Source organism: Brienomyrus brachyistius, chromosome 2 (assembly GCF_023856365.1).
Source record: "Brienomyrus brachyistius isolate T26 chromosome 2, BBRACH_0.4, whole genome shotgun sequence".
NCBI classification, from domain to species: Eukaryota; Metazoa; Chordata; class Actinopteri; order Osteoglossiformes; family Mormyridae; genus Brienomyrus; species Brienomyrus brachyistius.
This window is the reverse complement of record NC_064534.1, coordinates 41,858,737-41,882,261: the sequence shown is the minus strand read 5'-3', so window position 1 is coordinate 41,882,261 and position 23,525 is coordinate 41,858,737. Positions and strand designations below refer to the sequence as shown.

The window sequence follows — 23,525 nt, the reverse complement described above, 5'->3', positions numbered from 1 at the left end:
AGCTTTTAGCAAGTTTTGAAAGGAGAAGAGCAGAACTTGCTATGCCAATAATATCGAGTCTTCTGTGGCGAAGTGGTTTTTGCATAGAAAACAAAGCGGTCAGTTGAAGAGGAATAATATCAGTACTTTGTTTAAAACTGTGTGTAAAAAGCTGTCTCTTTATCATTAACAATAAGTTGTAAAACGTGAATGGGGAGTGACAGTCTTCAAGTTTGTGACAAGATCGCGCCCTGGTGGAATAAAGGCACGAACAGCTTACAGCAGCTATAATTACCAGGCAGTATTTAGAGTAAAACGTGTGTAAAAGCTGCCTTTATGAATGAGAGAAAAAAGAAATATATAAAATAGTAAAATGGAAGGGGAGTGATAGATTTAAATTAATCGAGAAGTGGAGCGCCCCCTGTATAAAGTAAAAGTGAGAAAAGCTTACAGCACAGGGTAATCCCAGTAGGTCTCCCATCCAAGTACTAACCAGACCCTATCCTGCTTGGCTTCTGAGATCAGACGAGATCGGGCGTGTTCAGGGTGGTATGGCCGTGAGCGAGAAAAACTACCAAAAACAGGCCTTTTGCATTACACGCCTCTATACATGCCAGTTAGTCCCATTGGATCCTACTCCTGTTTTTTTTTTTTTTTTTATCTGACTCACACTGCAGCCCCACCATCCAATCGGCAGTGCCGGAACCACACCAAACATTCACCAAACAACTCAGCCGGCAGCCTACCACAATTATTCCATTCTTTCCGCATCCGCACACTTCCTTCTCTTTAACTCCTTTTCACTACCGCACAGGTTAATCGCCGCACGTCCCCCGCCGGCAAACATTACTCCTTTGCCTACCGCATGCAGGCTTCTCTTAATGACCTTCAGTTATCAACTCCGCTAACAGCCACAAAATCTCCGCCGCACGAAGCCCACTGGTAACTGCTGAATCACATGCTTCCCCAAAACGTCGCGCTGTCAGAACACTGGGAGCTACACACACCAACAAGTCCATACTGCAGGCTGCAGCCAGAACAATTTTCTACATTCAAACATTGACGGCCTCTTCTCTCTAAAAATTCACCAGACCGCTTCTACCACCAGCAAAGAAGTTTCCATCCCTAATTCCTCTGTGATTGCCACTAACCTAAACATTAAGCTGGCATTGAAGGGTGTGAATTACCCCGGCCAACCTGCTCTTTGAAATACAGCTTTTAGCAAGTTTTGAAAGGAGGAGAAGAGCAGATAATATGCCAATAATATCGAATATTCTGTGGCGAAGTGGTTTTTGCATAGAAAACAAAGCGGTGAGTTTAAGAGGAATTATATCAGTACTTTGTTTAAAACTGTGTGTAAAAAGCTATCTCTTTATTATTAACAATAAGTTGTAAAACGTGAATGGGGAGTGACAGTCTTCAAGTTTGTGAGAAGATCGCGCCCTGGTGGAATAAAGGCACGAACAGCTTACAGCAGCTAATATTACCAGGCAGTATTTAGAGTAAAACGGTGTGTAAACGCTGCCTTCATAAATGAGAGAAAAAAGAAATATATATATAAAATAGTAAAATGGAAGGGGAGTGATAGATTTAAATTAATCGTGAGGTGGAGTGCCCCCTGTATAAAGTAAAAGTGAGAAAAGCTTACAGCACGTGGTATTCCCAGAAAGTCTCCCATCCAAGTACTAACCAGACCCTAACCCGCTTAGCTTCCGAGATCATACAAGATCAGGCGTGTTCATGGTGGTATGGCCATACGCGTGAGACGCTACCAAAAACAGCCCTTTTGCATTACACGCCTCTATACATGCCAGTTAGTCCCATTGGATCCTACTCCTGTTTTTTTTTTTTTTTATCTGACTCACACTGCAGCACCACCATCCAATCGGCAGCGCCGCACCCACACCAAACATTCACCAAACTACTCAGCCGGCAGCCTACCACAATTATTCCATTCTTTCCGCATCCGCACACTTCCTTCTCTTTAAGTCCTTTTCACTACCGCACAGGTTAATCGCCGCACGTCCCCCGCCGGCAAACATTACTCCTTTGCCTACCGCATGCAGGCTTCTCTTAATGACCTTCTGTTATCAACTCCACTAACAGCCACAAAATCTCCGCCGCACGAAGCCCACTGGTAGCTGCTGAATCACATGCTTCCCCAAAACGTCGCGCTGTCAGAACACTGGGAGCTACACACACCAACAAGTCCATACTGCAGGCTGCAGCCAGAACAATTTTCTACATTGAAACATCGACGGCCTCTTCTCTCTAAAAATTCACCAGACCGCTTCAACCATCAGCAAAGAAGTTTCCATCCCTAATTCCTCTGTGATTCCCACTAACCTAAACATTATTCTGGCATTGAAGGGTGTGAATTACCCCGGCCAACCTGCTCTTTTAAATACAGCTTTTAGCAAGTTTTGAAAGGAGGAGAAGAGCAGACCTTGCTATACCAACAATATAAAGTCTTCTGTGGCGAAGTGGTTTTTGCATAGAAAACAAAGCGGTGAGTTGAAGAAGAATTATATCAGTACTTTGTTTAAAACTGTGTGTAAAAAGCTGTCTCTTTATTATTAACAATAAGTTGTAAAACGTGAATGGGGAGTGACAGTCTTCAAGTTTGTGAGAAGATCGCGCCCTGGTGGAATAAAGGCACGAACAGCTTACAGCACCTAGAATTACCAGGAAGTATTTAGAGTAAAACGGTTTCTAAAAGCTGCCGTTATGAATGAGAGAAAAAAAAATATATATATATAAAATAGTAAAATGGAAGGGGAGTGATAGATTTAAATTAATCGTGAAGTGGAGCGCCCCCTGTATAAAGTAAAAGTGAGAAAAGCTTACAGCACCTGGTATTCCCAGGAGGTCTCCCATCCAAGTACTAACCAGACCATACCCTGCTTGGCTTCCGAGATCAGACGAGATCGGGCGTGTTCAGGGTGGTATGGCCGCAAGCGAGAGATGCTACCAAAAACAGCCCTTTTGCATTACACGCGTCTATACATGCCAGTTAGTCCCATTGGATCCTACTCCTGGTTTTTTTTTTTTTGTCTAACTCACACTGCAGCACCACCATCCAATCGGCAGCGCCGGACCCACACCAAACATTCACCAAACTACTCAGCCGGCAGCCTACCACAATTATTCCATTCTTTCCGCATCCGCACACTTCCTTCTTTTTAACTCCTTTTCACTACCACACAGGTTAATCGCCGCACGTCCCCCGCCGGCAAACATTACTCCTTTGCCTACTGCATGCAGGCTTCTCTTAACGACCCTCTGTTATCAACTCCGCTAACAGCCACAAAATCTCCGCCGCACGAAGCCCACTGGTAGCTGCTGAATCACATGCTTCCCCAAAACGTCGCGCTGTCAGAACACTGGGAGCTACACACACCAACAAGTCCATACTGCAGGCTGCAGCCAGAACAATTTTCTACATTCAAACATCGACGGCCTCTTCTCTCTAAAAATTCACCAGACCGCTTCTACCACCAGCAAAGAAGTTTCCATCCCTAATTCCTCTGTGATTCCCACTAACCTAAACATTAAGCTGGCATTGAAGGGTGTGAATTACCCTGGCCAATCTGTTCTTTTAAATACAGCTTTTAGCAAGTTTTGAAAGGAGAAGAGCAGAACTTGCTATGCCAATAATATCGAGTCTTCTGTGGCGAAGTGGTTTTTGCATAGAAAACAAAGCGGTCAGTTGAAGAGGAATAATATCAGTACTTTGTTTAAAACTGTGTGTAAAAAGCTGTCTCTTTATCATTAACAATAAGTTGTAAAACGTGAATGGGGAGTGACAGTCTTCAAGTTTGTGAGAAGATCGCGCCCTGGTGGAATAAAGGCACGAACAGCTTACAGCACCTAGAATTACCAGGAAGTATTTAGAGTAAAACGGTTTCTAAAAGCTGCCTTTATGAATGAGAGAAAAAAAATATAAATATATATAAAATAGTAAAATGGAAGGGGAGTGATAGATTTAAATTAATCGTGAAGTGGAGCGCCCCCTGTATAAAGTAAAAGTGAGAAAAGCTTACAGCACCTGGTATTCCCAGGTGGTCTCCCATTCAAGTACTAACCAGACCCTACCCTGCTTAGCTTCCAAGATCAGACGAGATCAGGCGTGTTCAGGGTGGTATGGCCGTAAGCGAGAGATGCTACCAAAAACAGCCATTTTGCATTAAACGCGTCTATACATGCCAGTTAGTCCCATTGGATCCTACTCCTGGTTTTTTTTTTTTTTATCTGACTCACACTGCAGCCCCACCATCCAATCGGCAGCGCCGGACCCACACCAAACATTCACCAAACTACTCAGCCGGCAGCCTACCAGAATTATTCCATTCTTTCCGCATCCGCACACTTCCTTCTTTTTAACTCCTTTTCACTACCGCACAGGTTAATCGCCGCACGTCCCCCGCCGGCAAACATTACTCCTTTGCCTACTGCATGCAGGCTTCTCTTAACGACCCTCTGTTATCAACTCCGCTAACAGCCACAAAATGTCCGCCGCACGAAGCCCACTGGTAGCTGCTGAATCACATGCTTCCCCAAAACGTCGCGCTGTCAGAACACTGGGAGCTACACACACCAACAAGTCCATACTGCAGGCTGCAGCCAGAACAATTTTCTACATTCAAACATCGACGGCCTCTTCTCTCTAAAAATTCACCAGACCGCTTCTACCACCAGCAAAGAAGTTTCCATCCCTAATTCCTCTGTGATTCCCACTAACCTAAACATTAAGCTGGCATTGAAGGGTGTGAATTACCCCGGCCAATCTGTTCTTTTAAATACAGCTTTTAGCAAGTTTTGAAAGGAGAAGAGCAGAACTTGCTATGCCAATAATATCGAGTCTTCTGTGGCGAAGTGGTTTTTGCATAGAAAACAAAGCGGTCAGTTGAAGAGGAATAATATCAGTACTTTGTTTAAAACTGTGTGTAAAAAGCTGTCTCTTTATCATTAACAATAAGTTGTAAAACGTGAATGGGGAGTGACAGTCTTCAAGTTTTTGAGATGATCGCGACCTGGTGGAATAAAGGCACGAACAGCTTACAGCACCTAGAATTACCAGGAAGTATTTAGAGTAAAACGGTGTGTAAAAGCTACCTTTATGAATGAGAGAAAAATATATATATATATATATAAAATAGTAAAATGGAAGGGGAGTGATAGATGTGGCCCGGGAAACAACACGCAGGAACACAAATACTCTTTTTGGGTCTAATTTATTCCATAGGCCTAATTAATTAGACATTTTGGTTGGAAGATAAAAGGATTTACAATGAACAGTTTCTTAAACCTTACACTTTTCCCTTACAGAGGATTCTCTTACAGAAAAGAAATAAAACTCCACACTCAGGTGGGACTGGTACAGTATAAAAGTAAAATAAAACACACGGAAAACCCTGTGAGGCAGACCTCACATAACCGAGTACACCGAAATAAAAGGAAACGGCAGTTTTGCACTGAAAATAATACGGTAATGGCACACAGTAAAACCTCAAGGCGCGGGCAGAAAACCTTGTGACGCACCGCTCTCTGGTACTCTGGGAAACTCTCACCCCACTCGGAAAACCGTCCGCAGCCCAGCTTATCCAGCTTAAAATGGCGCTTCCAGACAGTGGCTTTTCGCGCTCTCTCTCAGGTGATGATGTCACCAAGTTGCTTAAAGGCGCAACCACCTATTCCCCCTCGTTCCCCGATGCAGCTTAACCGCTCATGGTCAAAATCTCCAGATCACCCGGTTACATTCTCCCCTGCGTGGAGTAAGCGCCCTCGATTACTCACTACCTACCAAGGTCTTCCTAACCTCTTTGATTGCTTCTCGAAATAAAACTGTACTTAAACTAGTCAATATCTGTGAGACTGCAGCAGGACTTACGGAGGCCATGTCAAGAACGGATCTAGGCTCATGATACACATTTGAATGTTGCCCCGCGTTCACTCTTCGGCTCCGACGTGGCCCAGCTACAGGTCTCTGCATTTCAGGGCTAGGCTCACCTGCATCTGTTTCTACTGTCTCCCTATTTGGAGTTTCAGCAGACCCAATTTGCATGTCCTCATCCCGACAGGCCACTGGCTGTGAACCAACGAGTTCAGACCTGTCCAGCAATATATTTGACCCCGGGACCATATGTCTCACCAGGAAGACATCTTCCTCTGCATCTCCAACATCTGACTCGGTCCCTGAAGACGGACTAGACTGAGTTACAGGAGCAGGGAGTTTTCTCCGTGGCGCTGGCACAGAAGGGCTAACACAGGGCTTTATATCCACCCTGTTTACCCTCTTGCAAGGACCTCCCTCCACTGGCTCTACAGTGTAGGTGTTACCCAAAACTTCCACAACCCTGTGAACCGTGGGCTTCCATGCATCCTGTATCTTGTTGCGACCTAGTGGCCGATCACGCAAGTACACCAGGGCATCCACTTCAATCTTTGGACAATAGACTATGTCCCTCTGCACAGAAATGCGCTCAGCAGCTTTCTGCTCGGAATACACCTTCGCTCTGGCATGCGCTTCGCTTAAACACTGTTGATGCACAGCTAACCAATCATGGTTTGGATTGACCACCTGCTTTTGTCCCAACAAAGCATCCACTGGTAAGTGGGGTTCAACACCAAACAACAAATAATAAGGAGAATAGCCTGTGGTTGAATGGGGAGTCACATTGTACGCATACACCAATTCAGGCAGGTGCTCAGGCCATCTGCGTTTCTTTTCGGGAGGCAATGTGCGTAGCAAATCATGGATTAAATCGCTCGCACTGAGCATTTCCCGTAGGATGGTAGGGAGTAGTCCTGCTCTTCTTCACCCCATACAGTCTACAAAGCTCTGCTACAACCGCGCTTTCAAAATTTCGTCCCTGTTCTGAGTGAAGCCTCTCCGGGACTCCATACTTCATGAACCATTCCCGTAAAAGGATCTTTGCTGTGGTATCTGCCTTTTGGTCCCGAGCTGGGAAGGCCTGTGTGAATTTCGTGAAAATGTCTGTGACCACCAACACATTCTCACGACCGTCAATGGAAGGCTCCAGCACTGTGAAATCTACAGCAATCACCTCCAATGGTCTTGAGGCAAGAAAAGACTTCATGGCAGGACGGATCTTAGGCTGCGGCATCTTGGCAAGCACACACCGCTGACATTCCTTTACCCACCGCGCGACATCCTCGTGCATTCCTACCCAAAAGCATCTTCGCCTCAACAACTGCAATGTACGTTCAACGCCCTGATGACCCATAGAGTCATGCGCCCCTTCCAACACCTGCTTCCTCAGACTGCTAGGCAACAACAACTGAAAGTACTCTCCGTGTTTCTCATCCGAAACCACTCGATACAACAAGCCATTTACTATCTTCACACAATCCCAGTGTTTAAGCAACAGACGAACCGGTCTGGGCAAAACTTGCCGCTCCTTCCCTGTAGGTACCTTTTTCCGATCCCACAGGCCCCTAAATATCTGCAGCATCGGATCCTTTTGCTGGAATGACTGCAGTTCCTCCATTGAATAACCTGGGAGTGTTGGTGTGTTACCCTGAGTTAATTCAAGAGGCTTCTTCTCCCTGGGTTCTGCAATCCTAATCTGTCTAATCTTGCAGCTCTCAAGGGCTGCTGTAACCAGCTCTGAATCAAGCTTTGTGCCGCGACTCAGACTGCAAATCGCTACACAACCGTCAAACTCAGCATCTTCAGAAACTTGCTCCGGCTCCCCTGCTAATGGCTGCCTAGACAAAGTGTCAGCCACTATGTTATTTTGCCCTGGCCTATATTGTACCTCAAAATCAAACACCGACAGCTGAGCAACCCACCTTTGCTCTATAGCACCAAGCTTTGCTGTTTTTAAATAACATAGAGGGTTGTTGTCAGTAATGACCGTAAATTTGGAACCCAGTAAATAGCCACGAAACTTCTCAGTTATTGCCCATTTAAGAGCTAAGAGCTCTAGTTTCATACTACTGTAGTACCTATCATTCCTTTCGGCACTCCTCAGTCGCCTACTAGCATAGGCTATGACTCGTTTGACACCATCCTGTTGCTGATACAAAACGGCTCCAAGACCGTGGTTACTCGCATCAGTTTCTAGTATGAAAGGCTGAGTAAAATCCGTGAAGCCAAGGATGGGGGCACTAGTCAGCCTGTCCTTCAGTAAGTCAAAGGCCGCCTGACATTCTTCAGTCCACGCTAGAGTTAACAACTGGTTGGCCTTACCAGGACTACCTGTGTTTGAACACAAATTTACCACATCATGCAGTGGGCCAGCAATCTTTGAGAACCCATGGATAAACCGTCTGTAGTAGCTACAAAAGCCCAAGAATGATCTCAAACCCCTAACCGTAGATGGTACTGGCCATTGCCTCACAGCTGAAACCTTTCCTGGATCAGTACCTATACCATCAGCAGACACTTGGTGACCCAAGAAATTTACCTCGGTCTGGAGGAAATGGCACTTCTGTAATTTCACTTTAAGGCCTGTCTCTTTGAGACGCCTAAGCACCCTGTCAAGCCTCTCTAAGTGTTCCGGGAATGTCTGAGAATACACTAATATATCGTCAAGGTATACTAGCATGATTTGGAAGACAAGATCGTTCATAGTGGCCTGCATGAGCCTTTGAAACGTTGCAGGTCCATTGCAAACACCAAATGGTAATCTGAGATACTCATATAATCCAAAAGGAGTAGAGAAAGCAGTCTTATGCCTATCGTGCTCCTCTACCGCCACCTGATGATAACCACTCGCCAGATCAATGGTAGAGAAGTACTGGGCCCCCCGAAGGGCATCAAAACTTTCATCAATTCGCGGCAAGGGGAAGGCATCCTTTTTGGTCTTCTGATTTAACCGCCTATAATCCACACACAGCCGTAGGCTGCCATCTGCCTTCCTTACCAACACTATAGGTGATGCATAGGCGCTACTGCTTTCCTGAATAACACCTTTGCTTAAGAGTTTAGAAATGTGCTCCTTAACTTCACCATACTGGGTGGGCGGTATTCGCCGATAAGGCTGGGTAACAGGATCATCATCTGTTAGGTGAATTTCATGCCTTACCCTGTCCGTATACCCCAGGTCCTCGTCCTCTACTGCAAATATGTCAATATACCTGGCCAGCAGTGCCTTCAACTGAACCTTTTGTTCCTCATTACCACCAAGGTCAAGTGTCTCTAGAACAGATAAATCACCGTTACAACCAGGAACAACAACTGTAACTTGCTCAACGCTAGCCGCGATCCGCTGAAATTTCACTGCACATTGTGATTCATTCTCTATACACGCCACTTTCGACAGGACACCCAACCGGGCCCTAGGCGGGAGCCATACATCTTCTTGTGAGAGATTCAGAACTGGTAACTGCATCACGGGACTGGACGGATCTACCAGTGTGGGAATTACTATCAGACCCCTCGGTAATGGCGTGCTAAGTGGCTCAAACAACATCAGACCGTCATGTGCACCCTTAGCGACCTGGATCGTGGCTACGGATGCAGCAGGTATGTGTTCTGGGAACTTCCCAGCTACACGGACCACTGACTTACGGTCAACACTACACTTCTGCAGTCTCTGAAAAACGTCTCTCCAATCAGAATCCAATTTTCCACCCAGCGTAGTATCAAATTCTGCATAAACCAGCTCCCTACACCGACTGATAATGTTCATTCCCACAATGCAGGGTAAAGACTGTTCAGTACTAACTGGATCCCTGACCACCAGAAAGCCACAACTGGGCAGCTTTAAGCCCATTGCTATTACCTCTAACTCCAGATAACCCAGATAAGGTATGTCTAGTCCATTGGCGGCTGTTAATCTAAGCCAGCCAGAGGTGGGAAGCATATCCTCATCCTCTCCATGCAAGTATTTTCGAAAGAATTTCTCAGTAATGGTGCTCACCTGGCTACCAGTATCTAATAGGCAGGGTGTCTTAATGTCCCCAATTTTAAGCTCAACAACTGGACATGTCCCTACAGCTCGCTGCAGCAACTGACTCTGGGATGACGGTGTAAGATTTGAGTCTAGGGTACTTCCCCGAATTGCTCGACTCACAACAACTGGGGAGGGGCGTTTCCCTGAGCTGCGGGGGAAGAAACTACACCTCCAGCATTTTGCCTTTGCAAGCAATCCTTTGCCACATGCCCCGCACCTCGACACTTAAAACAGATGGGCCGCCCATCTTCGGTATACCTGGGCTGTCGTTTAGGCCTGGCATCACTACTAAATCCACCCTTCTGTACGGCAAGATCTTTCACCGCCCTGGTCAACTCACTAATGGCCTTCCCCTGGTCAGCTATTACCTTAAGGACATCCTCCAAGGTGGCAGAATTTGCTTCCTGCGCTTGTAAGGCGGAACAGTGTACATGATCACTGCTGCCCCTAAATTTGGTGGTCTTCGGGTTTCTGGGAAACTCTTCCAGACACCACAGCTGAGCCTCCTCCCGCACCTCAATCATGGATGACTCTGGGTTGCCTCGCACATATTTACGAAGCTCCCTTCTAAGAGCAGGGTCTCTAACCCCTTCTATGAACTGATCCCTTAGTGTCTTTCTCTCATTAGTGACTGCTTCCGGAGAACACCTCAATACAGAATTAAGAGCTTGCGATAGGGCGTGGGAAAATTCTCGAATGCCCTCCCCCTCCTGCTGCCTCCGACTATAGAAACTATGCAGCAGTTGATGAACACTGCGCTTGTCCCTGAAAGCTGCTCTCAGGTAGGTGAATAAGTCATTGGGATTGTCACAATCAGCATTACTGCGCATATGCGCTTCCTCTAAAGCTGCTCCCCTAAGAAGTGACAATACAAAATCATACTGGTCCTGTTCAGATTGATTTCTTGCACGAAGCACACGTTCAACTTCGTCAATGAAATCATCCACCGATCGGCCATCAGTCTCAAAGTCACCACTAAATGGAGAGATATGTCTCTCCCTGGGAACATAAACATAAGACCGCTTAGTTAGGGCAGCTATCGTCGCCATGGCGTCCTCATGTCTACTCTGTAGTTCTTTAACCTGCCCCCTCAAAACAGTCTCAGACTGCTCATCTTCTGAACCAGACATCGTAAAATACTCTACACCACACTTTTTGAAAGGATAAACGGTCCTCTGAAAGTTCAGGCGAGGGATGAGCACTCCACCCGGTCCACTCTTCTGGGAACGTCACACCGGCTCCGCCGCTTGGGCACTCCTCGCACCGCTTCCCGTTACTCGAGTTGCTCCACCGGTCCAGTGTCCCTCCAGTCAGCAGAAACCACCAACCTGTTTCTTCACCACTACCGTATTATTTCCCGTTGCTTTTATATAGCATACTGAACAATGCAAATCCTCTTAAATGATTGGAATATACCCCACTCCTGGTACCAAAATTTGTGGCCCGGGAAACAACACGCAGGAACACAAATACTCTTTTTGGGTCTAATTTATTCCATAGGCCTAATTAATTAGACATTTTGGTTGGAAGATAAAAGGATTTACAATGAACAGTTTCTTAAACCTTACACTTTTCCCTTACAGAGGATTCTCTTACAGAAAAGAAATAAAACTCCACACTCAGGTGGGACTGGTACAGTATAAAAGTAAAATAAAACACACGGAAAACCCTGTGAGGCAGACCTCACATAACCGAGTACACCGAAATAAAAGGAAACGGCAGTTTTGCACTGAAAATAATACGGTAATGGCACACAGTAAAACCTCAAGGCGCGGGCAGAAAACCTTGTGACGCACCGCTCTCTGGTACTCTGGGAAACTCTCACCCCACTCGGAAAACCGTCCGCAGCCCAGCTTATCCAGCTTAAAATGGCGCATCCAGACAGTGGCTTTTCGCGCTCTCTCTCAGGTGATGATGTCACCAAGTTGCTTAAAGGCGCAACCACCTATTCCCCCTCGTTCCCCGATGCAGCTTAACCGCTCATGGTCAAAATCTCCAGATCACCTGGTTACATAGATTTAAATTAATCGTGAAGTGGAGCGCCCCCTGTATAAAGTAAAAGTGAGAAAAGCTTACAGCACCTGGTATTCCCAGGAGGTCTCCCATCCAAGTACTAACCAGACCCTACCCTGCTTGGCTTCCGAGATCGGATGAGATCGGGCGTGTTCAGGGTGGTACGGCCGTAAGTGAGAGACGCTACCAAAAACAGCCCTTTTGCATTACACGCGTCTATACATGCCAGTTAGTCCCATTGGATCCTACTCCTGGTTTTTTTTTTTTTTTTATCTGACTCACACTGCAGCACCACCATCCAATCGGCAGCGCCGGACCTACACCAAACATTCACCTAACTACTCAGCCGGCAGCCTACCACAATTATTCCATTCTTTCCGCATCCGCACACTTCCTTCTTTTTAACTCCTTTTCACTACCGCACAGGTTAATCGCCGCACGTCCCCCGCCGGCAAACATTACTACTTTGCCTACTGCATGCAGGCTTCTCTTAACGACCCTCTGTTATCAACTCCGCTAACAGCCACAAAATCTCCGCCGCACGAAGCCCACTGGTAGCTGCTGAATCACATGCTTCCCCAAAACGTCGCGCTGTCAGAACACTGGGAGCTACACACACCAACAAGTCCATACTGCAGGCTGCAGCCAGAACAATTTTCTACATTCAAACATCGACGGCCTCTTCTCTCTAAAAATTCACCAGACCGCTTCTACCACCAGCAAAGAAGTTTCCATCCCTAATTCCTCTGTGATTCCCACTAACCTAAACATTAAGCTGGCATTGAAAGGTGTGAATTACCCCGGCCAATCTGTTCTTTTAAATACAGCTTTTAGCAAGTTTTGAAAGGAGAAGAGCAGAACTTGCTATGCCAATAATATCGAGTCTTCTGTGGCGAAGTGGTTTTTGCATAGAAAACAAAGCGGTGAGTTGAAGAGGAATAATATCAGTACTTTGTTTAAAACTGTGTGTAAAAAGCTGTCTCTTTATCATTAACAATAAGTTGTAAAACGTGAATGGGGAGTGACAGTCTTCAAGTTTGTGAGAAGATCGCGCCCTGGTGGAATAAAGGCACGAACAGCTTACAGCAGCTATAATTACCAGGCAGTATTTAGAGTAAAACGGTGTGTAAGAGCTGCCTTTATGAATGAAAGAAAAAATATATATATATATATAAAATAGTAAAACGGAAGGGGAGTGATAGATTTAAATTAATCGTGAAGTGGAGCGCCCCCTGTATAAAGTAAAAGTGAGAACAGCTTACAGCACCTGGTATTCACAGGTGGTGTCCCATCCAAGTACTAACCAGACCCTAGCCTGTTTAGCTTCCGAGATCAGACGAGATCGGGCGCGTTCAGGGTGGTATGGCTGTAAGCGAGAGATGCTAGCAAAAATAGCCCTTTTGCATTACACGCGTCTATACATTCCAGTTAGTCCCATTGGATCCTACTCCTGTTTTTTTTTTTTTTTTTATCTGACTCACACTGCAGCCCCACCATCCAATCGGCAGTGCCGGATCCACACCAAACATTCACCAAACTACTCAGCCGGCAGCCTACCACAATTATTCCATTCTTTCCGCATCCGCACACTTCCTTCTCTTTAACTCCTTTTCACTACCGCACAGGTTAATCGCCGCACGTCCCCCGCCGGCAAACATTACTCCTTTGCCTACTGCATGCAGGCTTCTCTTAACGACTCTCTGTTATCAACTCCGCTAACAGCCACAAAATCTCCGCCGCACGAAGCCCACTGGTAGCTGCTGAATCACATGCTTCCCCAAAACGTCGCGCTGTCAGAACACTGGGAGCTACACACACTGTTGTGTTCACTGACTGTAATTACAACCTCAGAACATTAGGTGGCAGTGTTAAAAAAAAGGCAGAGACTGTAGGATGGGAGAAGAGAGAAGAAGTGTGAATAAGAGTGAGACGTATACGACATGCTTGCTCCTGTGCTACCTTGATTATTTCTATGTAATGTTTTGTTAAGTAAACAGCATTTTGTTCTAACGCATTCGTATATGCTCCGGCCTGCTTATTCGAGCGCCTTACTACATTTCTGGCAACACTACATTTTGGCGACGAGTTTTGTGTTTTCACCTCTTCTTTTTTTTTTTGCTGACTCACCATGGCTGGAAACGTGCCTGCACCTCCGATGTTTTTGCCGTGTCCGGGAGAGCCCCCGATACCTTTCGACATGTGGCTGCGGATTTTCAAGAACTACCTACTGGTAATTAATGCAACGGGAAATGCTTGGCCTGAAGCGCGCAGGAGAGCTACGCTACTCCACTGTCTCGGAACCGAGGGACAACGGACTTTCTACTCGCTACCAGATACGGGTGACTCCTTTGACTCTGCTGTCACTGCTTTAGAGAAACATTATACACCTAAAGTAAACGTTGTTGTGGAACGACATACCTTCAGACAGCGAAAACAAGCACCTCATGAGACTATTATACAGTATGCGGCCGTATTGCATGATCTCGCTTCAAAATGTGGATTTGATGATAAAACCGATGAGATGATCCGTGATCAGCTGATTGAACATGTGAATAACTCAAACATAAGAGAGAGGCTCCTGCTCGAATCGGATCTGACACTGGACAAAACCTTAACACTTGCATCACAAGTAGAATCTGCTATTCAACAAGCTAAAACTATAACAGGAAACGACAGTGTCTCAGTGCAAGCTGTACAACCTCGTTCACAATTCACTAAAAAGAAATACACACAGCACATTCATCCTAATAAGCCATTCAATGCCTCCACTACATCTTCCCGCAGCTGTTTCAGGTGTGGTTCTAACACACATCTGGCTAATTCTTCTCAGTGTCCTGCAGCCAAAGCAACTTGCAAGTCTTGCCATAAAGTTGGACATTTTGCTCGTGTTTGCCGCTCATCCAAGACAAGTGATGTACGTGAGATTCAGCTACCTAAACTGACTGTGCTATACTTAAACAACACTTGCCATGCACCACATACACTCACATGCAAAATCAATATCAGTACTCCTGCTTCTCTTACCAAAGAGCATGAAATGGTTGTTGACACAGGATCAGCAGTATCTATTTTGCCACACCACATCTATGTTCAGTATTTCAATGACACACCACTGCTTCCACCTGTTAGTCAGTTAGTGACTTACACAAGGAAGAGAATTCCTGTGCTTGGTTGCCTACAAGTCAAAGTGAGTAGAGGAGTTCTCACTGCCCCAGTTACATTTTACGTGGTGAAGAAGGGCACTTCTCTTTTAGGAAGAGATCTCATGAAAGCCTTAAGCATCTGCATTGAAGGTAACACTATCCTTCCTCCCGTGTTTACCACAAACTCTGCATCTGCTCCCTGTATCCCTACTGCTCCTGCTGTTAGCTGTGTGACTGTTTCAACCGCTTCCTGCATCCCTACTACTCCAGACATTGGTTGTGCACAAAACTTTGTGCATAAGGTGAAAATTGACCCCACTGTTAAACCAGTACGCCAGAAATTACGACGCCTGCCTTTTGCTGTAAGAGCTTCTGTCTCAGCTGAACTTGACCGCTTGCTGAAAGCTGGTGTGATTGAAAAAATTGATGCATCACCTTGGGTTTCGCCTATTGTAGTTACAGGACGGAAAACTGGTGGAATACGAATGTGCACAGATCTCCGTGAACCAAACAAGGCTGTGGTCACAGATTGCTACCCTCTACCTCATGTGGATGAACTGCTTGCAAATTTACAAGGTGCAAAGCTGTTTTCTACAATCGATCTGGCTAATGCATACTACCAGTTGCCTCTTCATGAAGATAGCAGAGACCTTACAGCATTCATATTCATCACACACGATGGTCTGTTCCGATTCTGCAGAGTTCCTTATGGCCTCGCATCAGCCCCCTCAGCCTTCCAGAAAATGATGGCTGACATTCTCAACGGTCTTCCAGGTGTTCAAAATTATTTGGATGACCTTATTGTTTATGGCAACTCCCCTGTTGAGCATGACCAGAACCTCAACGCTGTCCTCCAAAAGCTGAAGGAGGCTGGATTGGTTCTCAATGAGAACAAATGTCACTTCAGGAAAACCTCCCTACGCTTCCTAGGTCATGTCATTACTGTAGATGGCATTCTTCCTGACCAAGAACACATTAATGCTGTCCTGAAAGCCCCTCCTCCATCTGACGCTGTTGCCCTGAGATCGTTTCTGGGCCTAGTGTCCTGGTATTCAAAGTTTCTGCCTAACTTTGCGACGGTTGTGGCTCCTATGCGTGCCTGTGTCAGTGAAAAAGACACATTTACATGGTCTCCTGCAGCACAAAGCAGCTTTGAGGAAGTTAAGCAACTTCTTGTGAACAGTCCTGCGCTTGCTCTTTTTAACCCTTCTCTACGACCGGTAATTTCCACAGATGCAAGTGACTATGGACTTGGAGCTGTCTTTGCACAAGTACAGCCTGATGGCACAGAGAAGCCTGTGGCTTTCGCTTCCCGCACACTGACTGAAACGGAGAGGAAATACTCGACTGTTGAAAAAGAAGCACTTGCTTGTGTGTGGGCTACAGAAAAATGGAGAACGTATCTGTGGGGACGTCGTTTTACTCTCCGCACAGATCATCAGGCATTGACAACACTGCTCAGCACAAAGGGAATCGGTCGGGCTGGTATGCGGGTTGCCCGCTGGTCTGCACGCCTGCTCTGTTTTGACTATGATGTTGTCTATCGACCAGGCTCCCAGAACTATACGGCTGATTGTCTCTCGCGCCTTCCCCTGCCTGCGCCTCCTGACTCTATTTCAGATTCAGAACCCGAGATGGTGGCACATATTTCTGCTGTCCTAAGCTCCCTTCCGGTGGTTGACTTCAACTCTGCTTGTTCTACTTGTCCTGAACTGTCAGCTCTGCGCTCACAAATTGAAAGTGGTTGGCCTCCATCCGTTAAATCAGTAAGTGGTATACTAGCCCTATACTATAAGATCAGAGATGAGCTCTCCGTTAAGGATAACTACATCCTCAGAGGCTCAAGACTCATCGTGCCACTCTCCTTACGACACACACTGATCACGCTTGCACATGAGAGTCATCAAGGAATTGTCCGCACAAAACAACGTCTGCGCGACCTCTACTGGTGGCCAAAGATGGATTCACAAGTTCAGTCTTGCATTGCTTCATGTATACTCTGCCAGGCTAATGATAAAACAGCTTCTACTCACCCTGCTCCTTTGCAACCAGTCCCACTGCCTGATGGACCATGGAAGAAACTTGGCCTTGATATTGTTGTACCCTTTGACACTGCAGTTGCTGCTTGTAAATACGCTATCACGCTGACAGATTATTATTCAAAGTGGCCAGAAGTTGCCTTTTCACATACCGCCACTACTGAAGATGTTATTCACTTCTTGACATCTATTTTCTGTCGTCATGGTAACCCAGAGAACATTGTCACAGACAATGGTCCACAGTTCACCTCTGCAGCTTTTGCATCATTCCTGCACACCTATGGTATCTCCCATAGCAGAACATCAGTCTACTATCCAGCTGCTAACGGAGCTGTCGAGAGATTCCATCGTGCCCTGAGAAGCTGCATTCAAACCGCCATTCAACAGTCACAACCATGGAATGAGACTGTTATGAACTGGCTCCAGGTGTATCGTGCAACGCCACATGCCGCAACTTCCACCTCACCATATGAACTACTTTATGGTAGGAAAATGCGCACCAAATTGGATATTCTTCCTCTGCCATCTGCCATGTCTCAGCTGGATGTTTCTGCTCGTCGTGCAGTTCAGAGACATCAGAATAACATGCAGCATTACACTGATGCTAAACGTGGCGCATGCATGCCTTCTTTTCGACCAGGAGAGAGAGTGAGGATAAGGAAGCCTAATCACGTCCCTAAAGCTCATCCCAGATTTACTTCCCCTACAACCGTGAGGAAGAGGATAGGTCCAAATTCTTTCTTGCTGAGTGATGGAAAAATTTGGAATGCCTCTCATCTTGCCAAGATTCCTCCTGTGGCTGGACAAGACTGCGACACATCTCGACTGATACACACAGGTGTTAGTCATTCCCCCTCTCACAAACAGCCACGTGTTAAATACAAGCCCAAGTGGCTTAAGGACTATGTCATGCAATAGTTGATTAAAGAGAAGCTGGGATGATTCTAGTAACTTGATTGTTATAACTAAGACTGTTTACAAGGTTCGAAGTACTTTAGTTTATTCACTCGATAAGAGTCAAGTTTAAGTATAGGTAATTTACTGTTTACAGTGATTTTACAGTTACATGTTAATGCACCTTATGTAAAGATACTTTATTCACGATTTCTGATGCAATGGTACCACAAGAGTTGTATTTGACAGAACTACATTTCAATTCATTACATTTAACTACTACGTTTTCCTGTTTGCATTCACTTTGTATAGAGAGTGTATTCTTTTACAGAGAGAGGAGATGTTGTGTTCACTGACTGTAATTACAACCTCAGAACATTAGGTGGCAGTGTTAAAAAAAAGGCAGAGACTGTAGGATGGGAGAAGAGAGAAGAAGTGTGAATAAGAGTGAGACGTATACGACATGCTTGCTCCTGTGCTACCTTGATTATTTCTATGTAATGTTTTGTTAAGTAAACAGCATTTTGTTCTAACGCATTCGTATATGCTCCGGCCTGCTTATTCGAGCGCCTTACTACATTTCTGGCAACACTACACACACCAACAAGTCCATACTGCAGGCTGCAGCCAGAACAATTTTCTACATTCAAACATCGACGGCCTCTTCTCTCTAAAAATTCACCAGACCGCTTCTACCACCAGCAAAGAAGTTTCCATCCCTAATTCCTCTGTGATTCCCACTAACCTAAACATTAAGCTGGCATTGAAAGGTGTGAATTACCCCGGCCAATCTGTTCTTTTAAATACAGCTTTTAGCAAGTTTTGAAAGGAGAAGAGCAGACCTTGCTATGCCAACAATATCAAGTCTTCTGTGGCGAAGTGGTTTTTGCATAGAAAACAAAGCAGTGAGTTGAAGAGGAATTATATCAGTACTTTGTTTAAAACTGTGTGTAAAAAGCTGTCTCTTTATTATTAACAATAAGTTGTAAAACGTGAATGGGGAGTGACAGTCTTCAAGTTTGTGAGAAAATCGCGCCCTGGTGGAATAAAGGCACGAACAGCTTAGAGCACCTTGAATTACCAGGCAGTATTTAGAGTAAAACGTGTTTAAAAGCTGCCTTTATGAATGAGAGAAAAAAGAAATATATAAAATAGTAAAATGGAAGGGGAGTGATAGATTTAAATTAATCGTGAAGTGGAGCGCCCCCTGTATAAAGTGAGAAAAACTTACAGCACCTGGTATTCCCAGGTGGTCTCCCATCCAAGTACTAACCAGACCCTAACCTGCTTAGCTTCCGAGATCAGACGAGATCAGGCGAGTTCAGGGTGGTATGGCCGTTAGCGAGAGATGCTATCAAAAACATCCCTTTTGCATTACACGCCTCTATACATGCCAGTTGGTCCCATTGGATCCTACTAATGTTCTTTTTTTTTTTTTTATCTGACTCACACTGCAGCCCCACCATCCAATCGGCAGCGCCGGACCCACACCAAACATTCACCAAACTACTCAGCCGGCAGCCTACCACAATTATTCCATTCTTTCCGCATCCGCACACTTCCTTCTTTTTAACTCCTTTTCACTACCGCACAGGTTAATCGCCGCACGTCCCCCGCCGGCAAACATTACTCCTTTGCCTACTGCATGCAGGCTTCTCTTAACGACCCTCTGTTATCAACTCCGCTAACAGCCACAAAATCTCCGCCGCACGAAGCCCACTGGTAGCTGCTGAATCACATGCTTCCCCAAAACGTCGCGCTGTCAGAACACTGGGAGCTACACACACCAACAAGTCCATACTGCAGGCTGCAGCCAGAACAATTTTCTACATTCAAACATCGACGGCCTCTTCTCTCTAAAAATTCACCAGACCGCTTCTACCACCAGCAAAGAAGTTTCCATCCCTAATTCCTCTGTGATTCCCACTAACCTAAACATTAAGCTGGCATTGAAGGGTGTGAATTACCCCGGCCAATCTGTTCTTTTAAATACAGCTTTTAGCAAGTTTTGAAAGGAGAAGAGCAGAACTTGCTATGCCAATAATATCGAGTCTTCTGTGGCGAAGTGGTTTTTGCATAGAAAACAAAGCGGTCAGTTGAAGAGGAATAATATCAGTACTTTGTTTAAAACTGTGTGTAAAAAGCTGTCTCTTTATCATTAACAATAAGTTGTAAAACGTGAATGGGGAGTGACAGTCTTCAAGTTTGTGAGAAGATCGCGCCATGGTGGAATAAAGGCACGAACAGCTAACAGCACCTAGAATTACCAGGAAGTATTTAGAGTAAAACGGTGTGTAAAAGCTGCCTTTATGAATGAGAGAAAAAAAAATATATATATATAAAATAGTAAAATGGAAGGGGAGTGATAGATTTAAATTAATCGTGAAGTGGAGCGCCCCCTGTATAAAGTAAAAGTGAGAAAAGCTTACAGCACCTGGTATTCCCAGGTGGTTTCCCATCCAAGTACTAACCAGACCCTAACCTGCTTAGCTTCCGAGATCAGACGAGATCAGGCGTGTTCAGGGTGGTATGGCCGTAAGCGAGAGATGCTACCAAAAACATCCCTTTTGCATTACACGCCTCTATACATGCCAGTTGGTCCCATTGGATCCTACTAATGTTCTTTTTTTTTTTTTATCTGACTCACACTGCAGCCCCACCATCCAATCGGCAGCGCCGGACCCACACCAAACATTCACCAAACTACTCAGCCGGCAGCCTACCACAATTATTCCATTCTTTCCGCATCCGCACACTTCCTTCTTTTTAACTCCTTTTCACTACCGCACAGGTTAATCGCCGCACGTCCCCCGCCGGCAAACATTACTCCTTTGCCTACTGCATGCAGGCTTCTCTTAACGACCCTCTGTTATCAACTCCGCTAACAGCCACAAAATCTCCGCCGCACGAAGCCCACTGGTAGCTGCTGAATCACATGCTTCCCCAAAACGTCGCGCTGTCAGAACACTGGGAGCTACACACACCAACAAGTCCATACTGCAGGCTGCAGCCAGAACAATTTTCTACATTCAAACATCGACGGCCTCTTCTCTCTAAAAATTCACCAGACCGCTTCTACCACCAGCAAAGAAGTTTCCATCCCTAATTCCTCTGTGATTCCCACTAACCTAAACATTAAGCTGGCATTGAAGGGTGTGAATTACCCCGGCCAATCTGTTCTTTTAAATAGAGCTTTCAGCAAGTTTTGAAAGGAGAAGAGCAGAACTTGCTATGCCAATAATATCGAGTCTTCTGTGGCGAAGTGGTTTTTGCATAGAAAACAAAGCGGTCAGTTGAAGAGGAATAATATCAGTACTTTGTTTAAAACTGTGTGTAAAAAGCTGTCTCTTTATCATTAACAATAAGTTGTAAAACGTGAATGGGGAGTGACAGTCTTCAAGTTTGTGAGAAGATCGCGCCCTGGTGGAATAAAGGCACGAACAGCTTACAGCACCTAGAATTACCAGGAAGTATTTAGAGTAAAACGGTGTGTAAAAGCTGCCTTTATGAATGAGAGAAAAAAAAAATATATATATAAAATAGTAAAATGGAAGGGGAGTGATAGATTTAAATTAATCGTGAAGTGGAGCGCCCCCTGTATAAAGTAAAAGTGAGAAAAGCTTACAGCACCTGGTAATCCCAGGTGGTCTCCCATCCAAGTACTAACCAGACCCTACCCTGCTTGGCTTCCGAGATCAGACGAGATCAGGCGTGTTCAGGGTGGTATGGCCGTAAGCGAGAGATGCTACCAAAAACAGCCCTTTTGCATTACACGCCTCTATAAATGCCAGTTGGTCCCATTGGATCCTACTAATGTTCTTTTTTTTTTTTTTTATCTGACTCACACTGCAGCACCACCATCCAATCGGCAGCGCCGGACCCACACCAAACATTCACCAAACTACTCAGCCGGCAGCCTACCACAATTATTCCATTCTTTCCGCATCCGCACACTTCCTTCTTTTTAACTCCTTTTCACTACCGCACAGGTTAATCGCCGAACGTCCCCCGCCGGCAAACATTACTCCTTTGCCTACTGCATGCAGGCTTCTCTTAACGACCCTCTGTTATCAACTCCGCTAACAGCCACAAAATCTCCGCCGCACGAAGCCCACTGGTAGCTGCTGAATCACATGCTTCCCCAAAACGTCGCGCTGTCAGAACACTGGGAGCTACACACACCAACAAGTCCATACTGTAGGCTGCAGCCAGAACAATTTTCTACATTCAAACATCGACGGCCTCTTCTCTCTAAAAATTCACCAGACCGCTTCTACCACCAGCAAAGAAGTTTCCATCCCTAATTCCTCTGTGATTCCCACTAACCTAAACATTAAGCTGGCATTGAAGGGTGTGAATTACCCTGGCCAATCTGTTCTTTTAAATACAGCTTTTAGCAAGTTTTGAAAGGAGAAGAGCAGAGCTTGCTATGCCAATAATATCGAGTCTTCTGTGGCGAAGTGGTTTTTGCATAGAAAACAAAGCGGTCAGTTGAAGAGGAATAATATCAGTACTTTGTTTAAAACTGTGTGTAAAAAGCTGTCTCTTTATCATTAACAATAAGTTGTAAAACGTGAATGGGGAGTGACAGTCTTCAAGTTTGTGAGAAGATTGCGCCCTGGTGGAATAAAGGCACGAACAGCTTACAGCACCTAGAATTACCAGGAAGTATTTAGAGTAAAACGGTTTCTAAAAGCTGCCTTTATGAATGAGAGAAAAAAAAATATATGTATATAAAATAGTAAAATGGAAGGGGAGTGATAGATTTAAATTAATCGTGAAGTGGAGCGCCCCCTGTATAAAGTAAAAGTGAGAAAAGCTTACAGCACCTGGTATTCCCAGGTGGTCTCCCATCCAAGTACTAACCAGACCCTACCCTGCTTAGCTTCCGAGATCAGACGAGATCAGGCGTGTTCAGGGTGGTATGGCCGTAAGCGAGAGATGCTACCAAAAACAGCCCTTTTGCATTACACGCCTCTATACATGCCAGTTGGTCCCATTGGATCCTACTAATGTTCTTTTTTTTTTTTTTTATCTGACTCACACTGCAGCACCACCATCCAATCGGCAGCGCCGGACCCACACCAAACATTCACCAAACTACTCAGCCGGCAGCCTACCACAATTATTCCATTCTTTCCGCATCCGCACACTTCCTTCTTTTTAACTCCTTTTCACTACCGCACAGGTTAATCGCCGAACGTCCCCCGCCGGCAAACATTACTCCTTTGCCTACTGCATGCAGGCTTCTCTTAACGACCCTCTGTTATCAACTCCGCTAACAGCCACAAAATCTCCGCCGCACGAAGCCCACTGGTAGCTGCTGAATCACATGCTTCCCCAAAACGTCGCGCTGTCAGAACACTGGGAGCTACACACACCAACAAGTCCATACTGTAGGCTGCAGCCAGAACAATTTTCTACATTCAAACATCGACGGCCTCTTCTCTCTAAAAATTCACCAGACCGCTTCTACCACCAGCAAAGAAGTTTCCATCCCTAATTCCTCTGTGATTCCCACTAACCTAAACATT

At 45.5% G+C, this 23,525-nt stretch overlaps 2 protein-coding genes, 8 non-coding genes and 2 pseudogenes across 12 annotated transcripts; 1 reads left to right on the top strand and 11 right to left on the bottom strand.

Moving 5' to 3' along the window:
- Window positions 1-423: 423 nt before the first annotated feature.
- Window positions 424-542, bottom strand: LOC125732059 (5S ribosomal RNA; annotated as a pseudogene).
- Window positions 543-1,620: 1,078 nt separating this feature from the next.
- Window positions 1,621-1,739, bottom strand: LOC125732156 (5S ribosomal RNA; annotated as a pseudogene).
- Window positions 1,740-2,819: 1,080 nt separating this feature from the next.
- LOC125736077 (5S ribosomal RNA) lies at window positions 2,820-2,938 on the bottom strand. The gene has a single exon (XR_007395360.1). It is a non-coding gene; the product is annotated as a 5S ribosomal RNA (ribosomal RNA).
- A 1,077-nt stretch (window positions 2,939-4,015) lies between these two features.
- LOC125735355 (5S ribosomal RNA) lies at window positions 4,016-4,134 on the bottom strand. Its single transcript, XR_007394651.1, has one exon. It is a non-coding gene; the product is annotated as a 5S ribosomal RNA (ribosomal RNA).
- Window positions 4,135-6,126: 1,992 nt separating this feature from the next.
- Window positions 6,127-10,426, bottom strand: LOC125719226 (uncharacterized). Its single transcript, XM_048993808.1, has 5 exons — window positions 10,243-10,426; window positions 8,412-9,883; window positions 8,195-8,203; window positions 6,272-6,445; window positions 6,127-6,174 (listed from the first exon to the last, which is right to left on the bottom strand). The coding sequence occupies exons 1-5, from the start codon at window positions 10,424-10,426 to the stop codon at window positions 6,127-6,129; spliced, it is 1,887 nt and encodes a 628-aa protein (XP_048849765.1).
- Window positions 10,427-11,971: 1,545 nt separating this feature from the next.
- On the bottom strand, window positions 11,972-12,090 carry LOC125734534 (5S ribosomal RNA). The gene has a single exon (XR_007393842.1). It is a non-coding gene; the product is annotated as a 5S ribosomal RNA (ribosomal RNA).
- A 1,080-nt stretch (window positions 12,091-13,170) lies between these two features.
- Window positions 13,171-13,289, bottom strand: LOC125736514 (5S ribosomal RNA). The gene has a single exon (XR_007395792.1). It is a non-coding gene; the product is annotated as a 5S ribosomal RNA (ribosomal RNA).
- A 449-nt stretch (window positions 13,290-13,738) lies between these two features.
- On the top strand, window positions 13,739-18,528 carry LOC125715236 (uncharacterized). 3 transcript variants are annotated; one of them, XM_048986571.1, is made up of 3 exons: window positions 13,739-15,208; window positions 15,515-15,606; window positions 17,638-18,528. In XM_048986571.1, the coding sequence occupies exons 1-3, from the start codon at window positions 14,044-14,046 to the stop codon at window positions 18,013-18,015; spliced, it is 1,635 nt and encodes a 544-aa protein (XP_048842528.1). In that variant the 5' UTR covers window positions 13,739-14,043; the 3' UTR covers window positions 18,016-18,528. The 3 variants fall into 3 exon arrangements, with proteins under 3 accessions (XP_048842528.1, XP_048842511.1, XP_048842520.1); XM_048986554.1 differs by having other exon boundaries at window positions 13,739-15,606; XM_048986563.1 differs by having other exon boundaries at window positions 13,739-15,634; window positions 15,759-18,528.
- Window positions 18,529-19,215: 687 nt separating this feature from the next.
- Window positions 19,216-19,334, bottom strand: LOC125729575 (5S ribosomal RNA). The gene has a single exon (XR_007390008.1). It is a non-coding gene; the product is annotated as a 5S ribosomal RNA (ribosomal RNA).
- Window positions 19,335-20,413: 1,079 nt separating this feature from the next.
- Window positions 20,414-20,532, bottom strand: LOC125736004 (5S ribosomal RNA). The gene has a single exon (XR_007395287.1). It is a non-coding gene; the product is annotated as a 5S ribosomal RNA (ribosomal RNA).
- A 1,077-nt stretch (window positions 20,533-21,609) lies between these two features.
- Window positions 21,610-21,728, bottom strand: LOC125736418 (5S ribosomal RNA). Its single transcript, XR_007395697.1, has one exon. It is a non-coding gene; the product is annotated as a 5S ribosomal RNA (ribosomal RNA).
- A 1,080-nt stretch (window positions 21,729-22,808) lies between these two features.
- LOC125733242 (5S ribosomal RNA) lies at window positions 22,809-22,927 on the bottom strand. Its single transcript, XR_007392593.1, has one exon. It is a non-coding gene; the product is annotated as a 5S ribosomal RNA (ribosomal RNA).
- Window positions 22,928-23,525: the final 598 nt, after the last annotated feature.

Excerpts from the sequence above, each read along its gene's own strand:
- LOC125715236 (XM_048986554.1), top strand. The coding sequence starts at position 14,044 with ATGGCTGGAAACGTGCCTGCACCTCCGATGTTTTTGCCGTGTCCGGGA. Across the intron at positions 15,607-17,637 it reads ATTGCTACCCTCTACCTCAT|CTGGATGTTTCTGCTCGTCG; the intron begins GTGGATGAACTG and ends GCCATGTCTCAG.
- LOC125719226 (XM_048993808.1), bottom strand. The coding sequence starts at position 10,426 with ATGATTGAGGTGCGGGAGGAGGCTCAGCTGTGGTGTCTGGAAGAGTTT. Across the intron at positions 9,884-10,242 it reads TGACCAGGGGAAGGCCATTA|ATACTGGTAGCCAGGTGAGC; the intron begins GTGAGTTGACCA and ends CCTGCCTATTAG. Across the intron at positions 6,175-6,271 it reads AGGGAGGTCCTTGCAAGAGG|GGACCGAGTCAGATGTTGGA; the intron begins GTAAACAGGGTG and ends GTCCGTCTTCAG.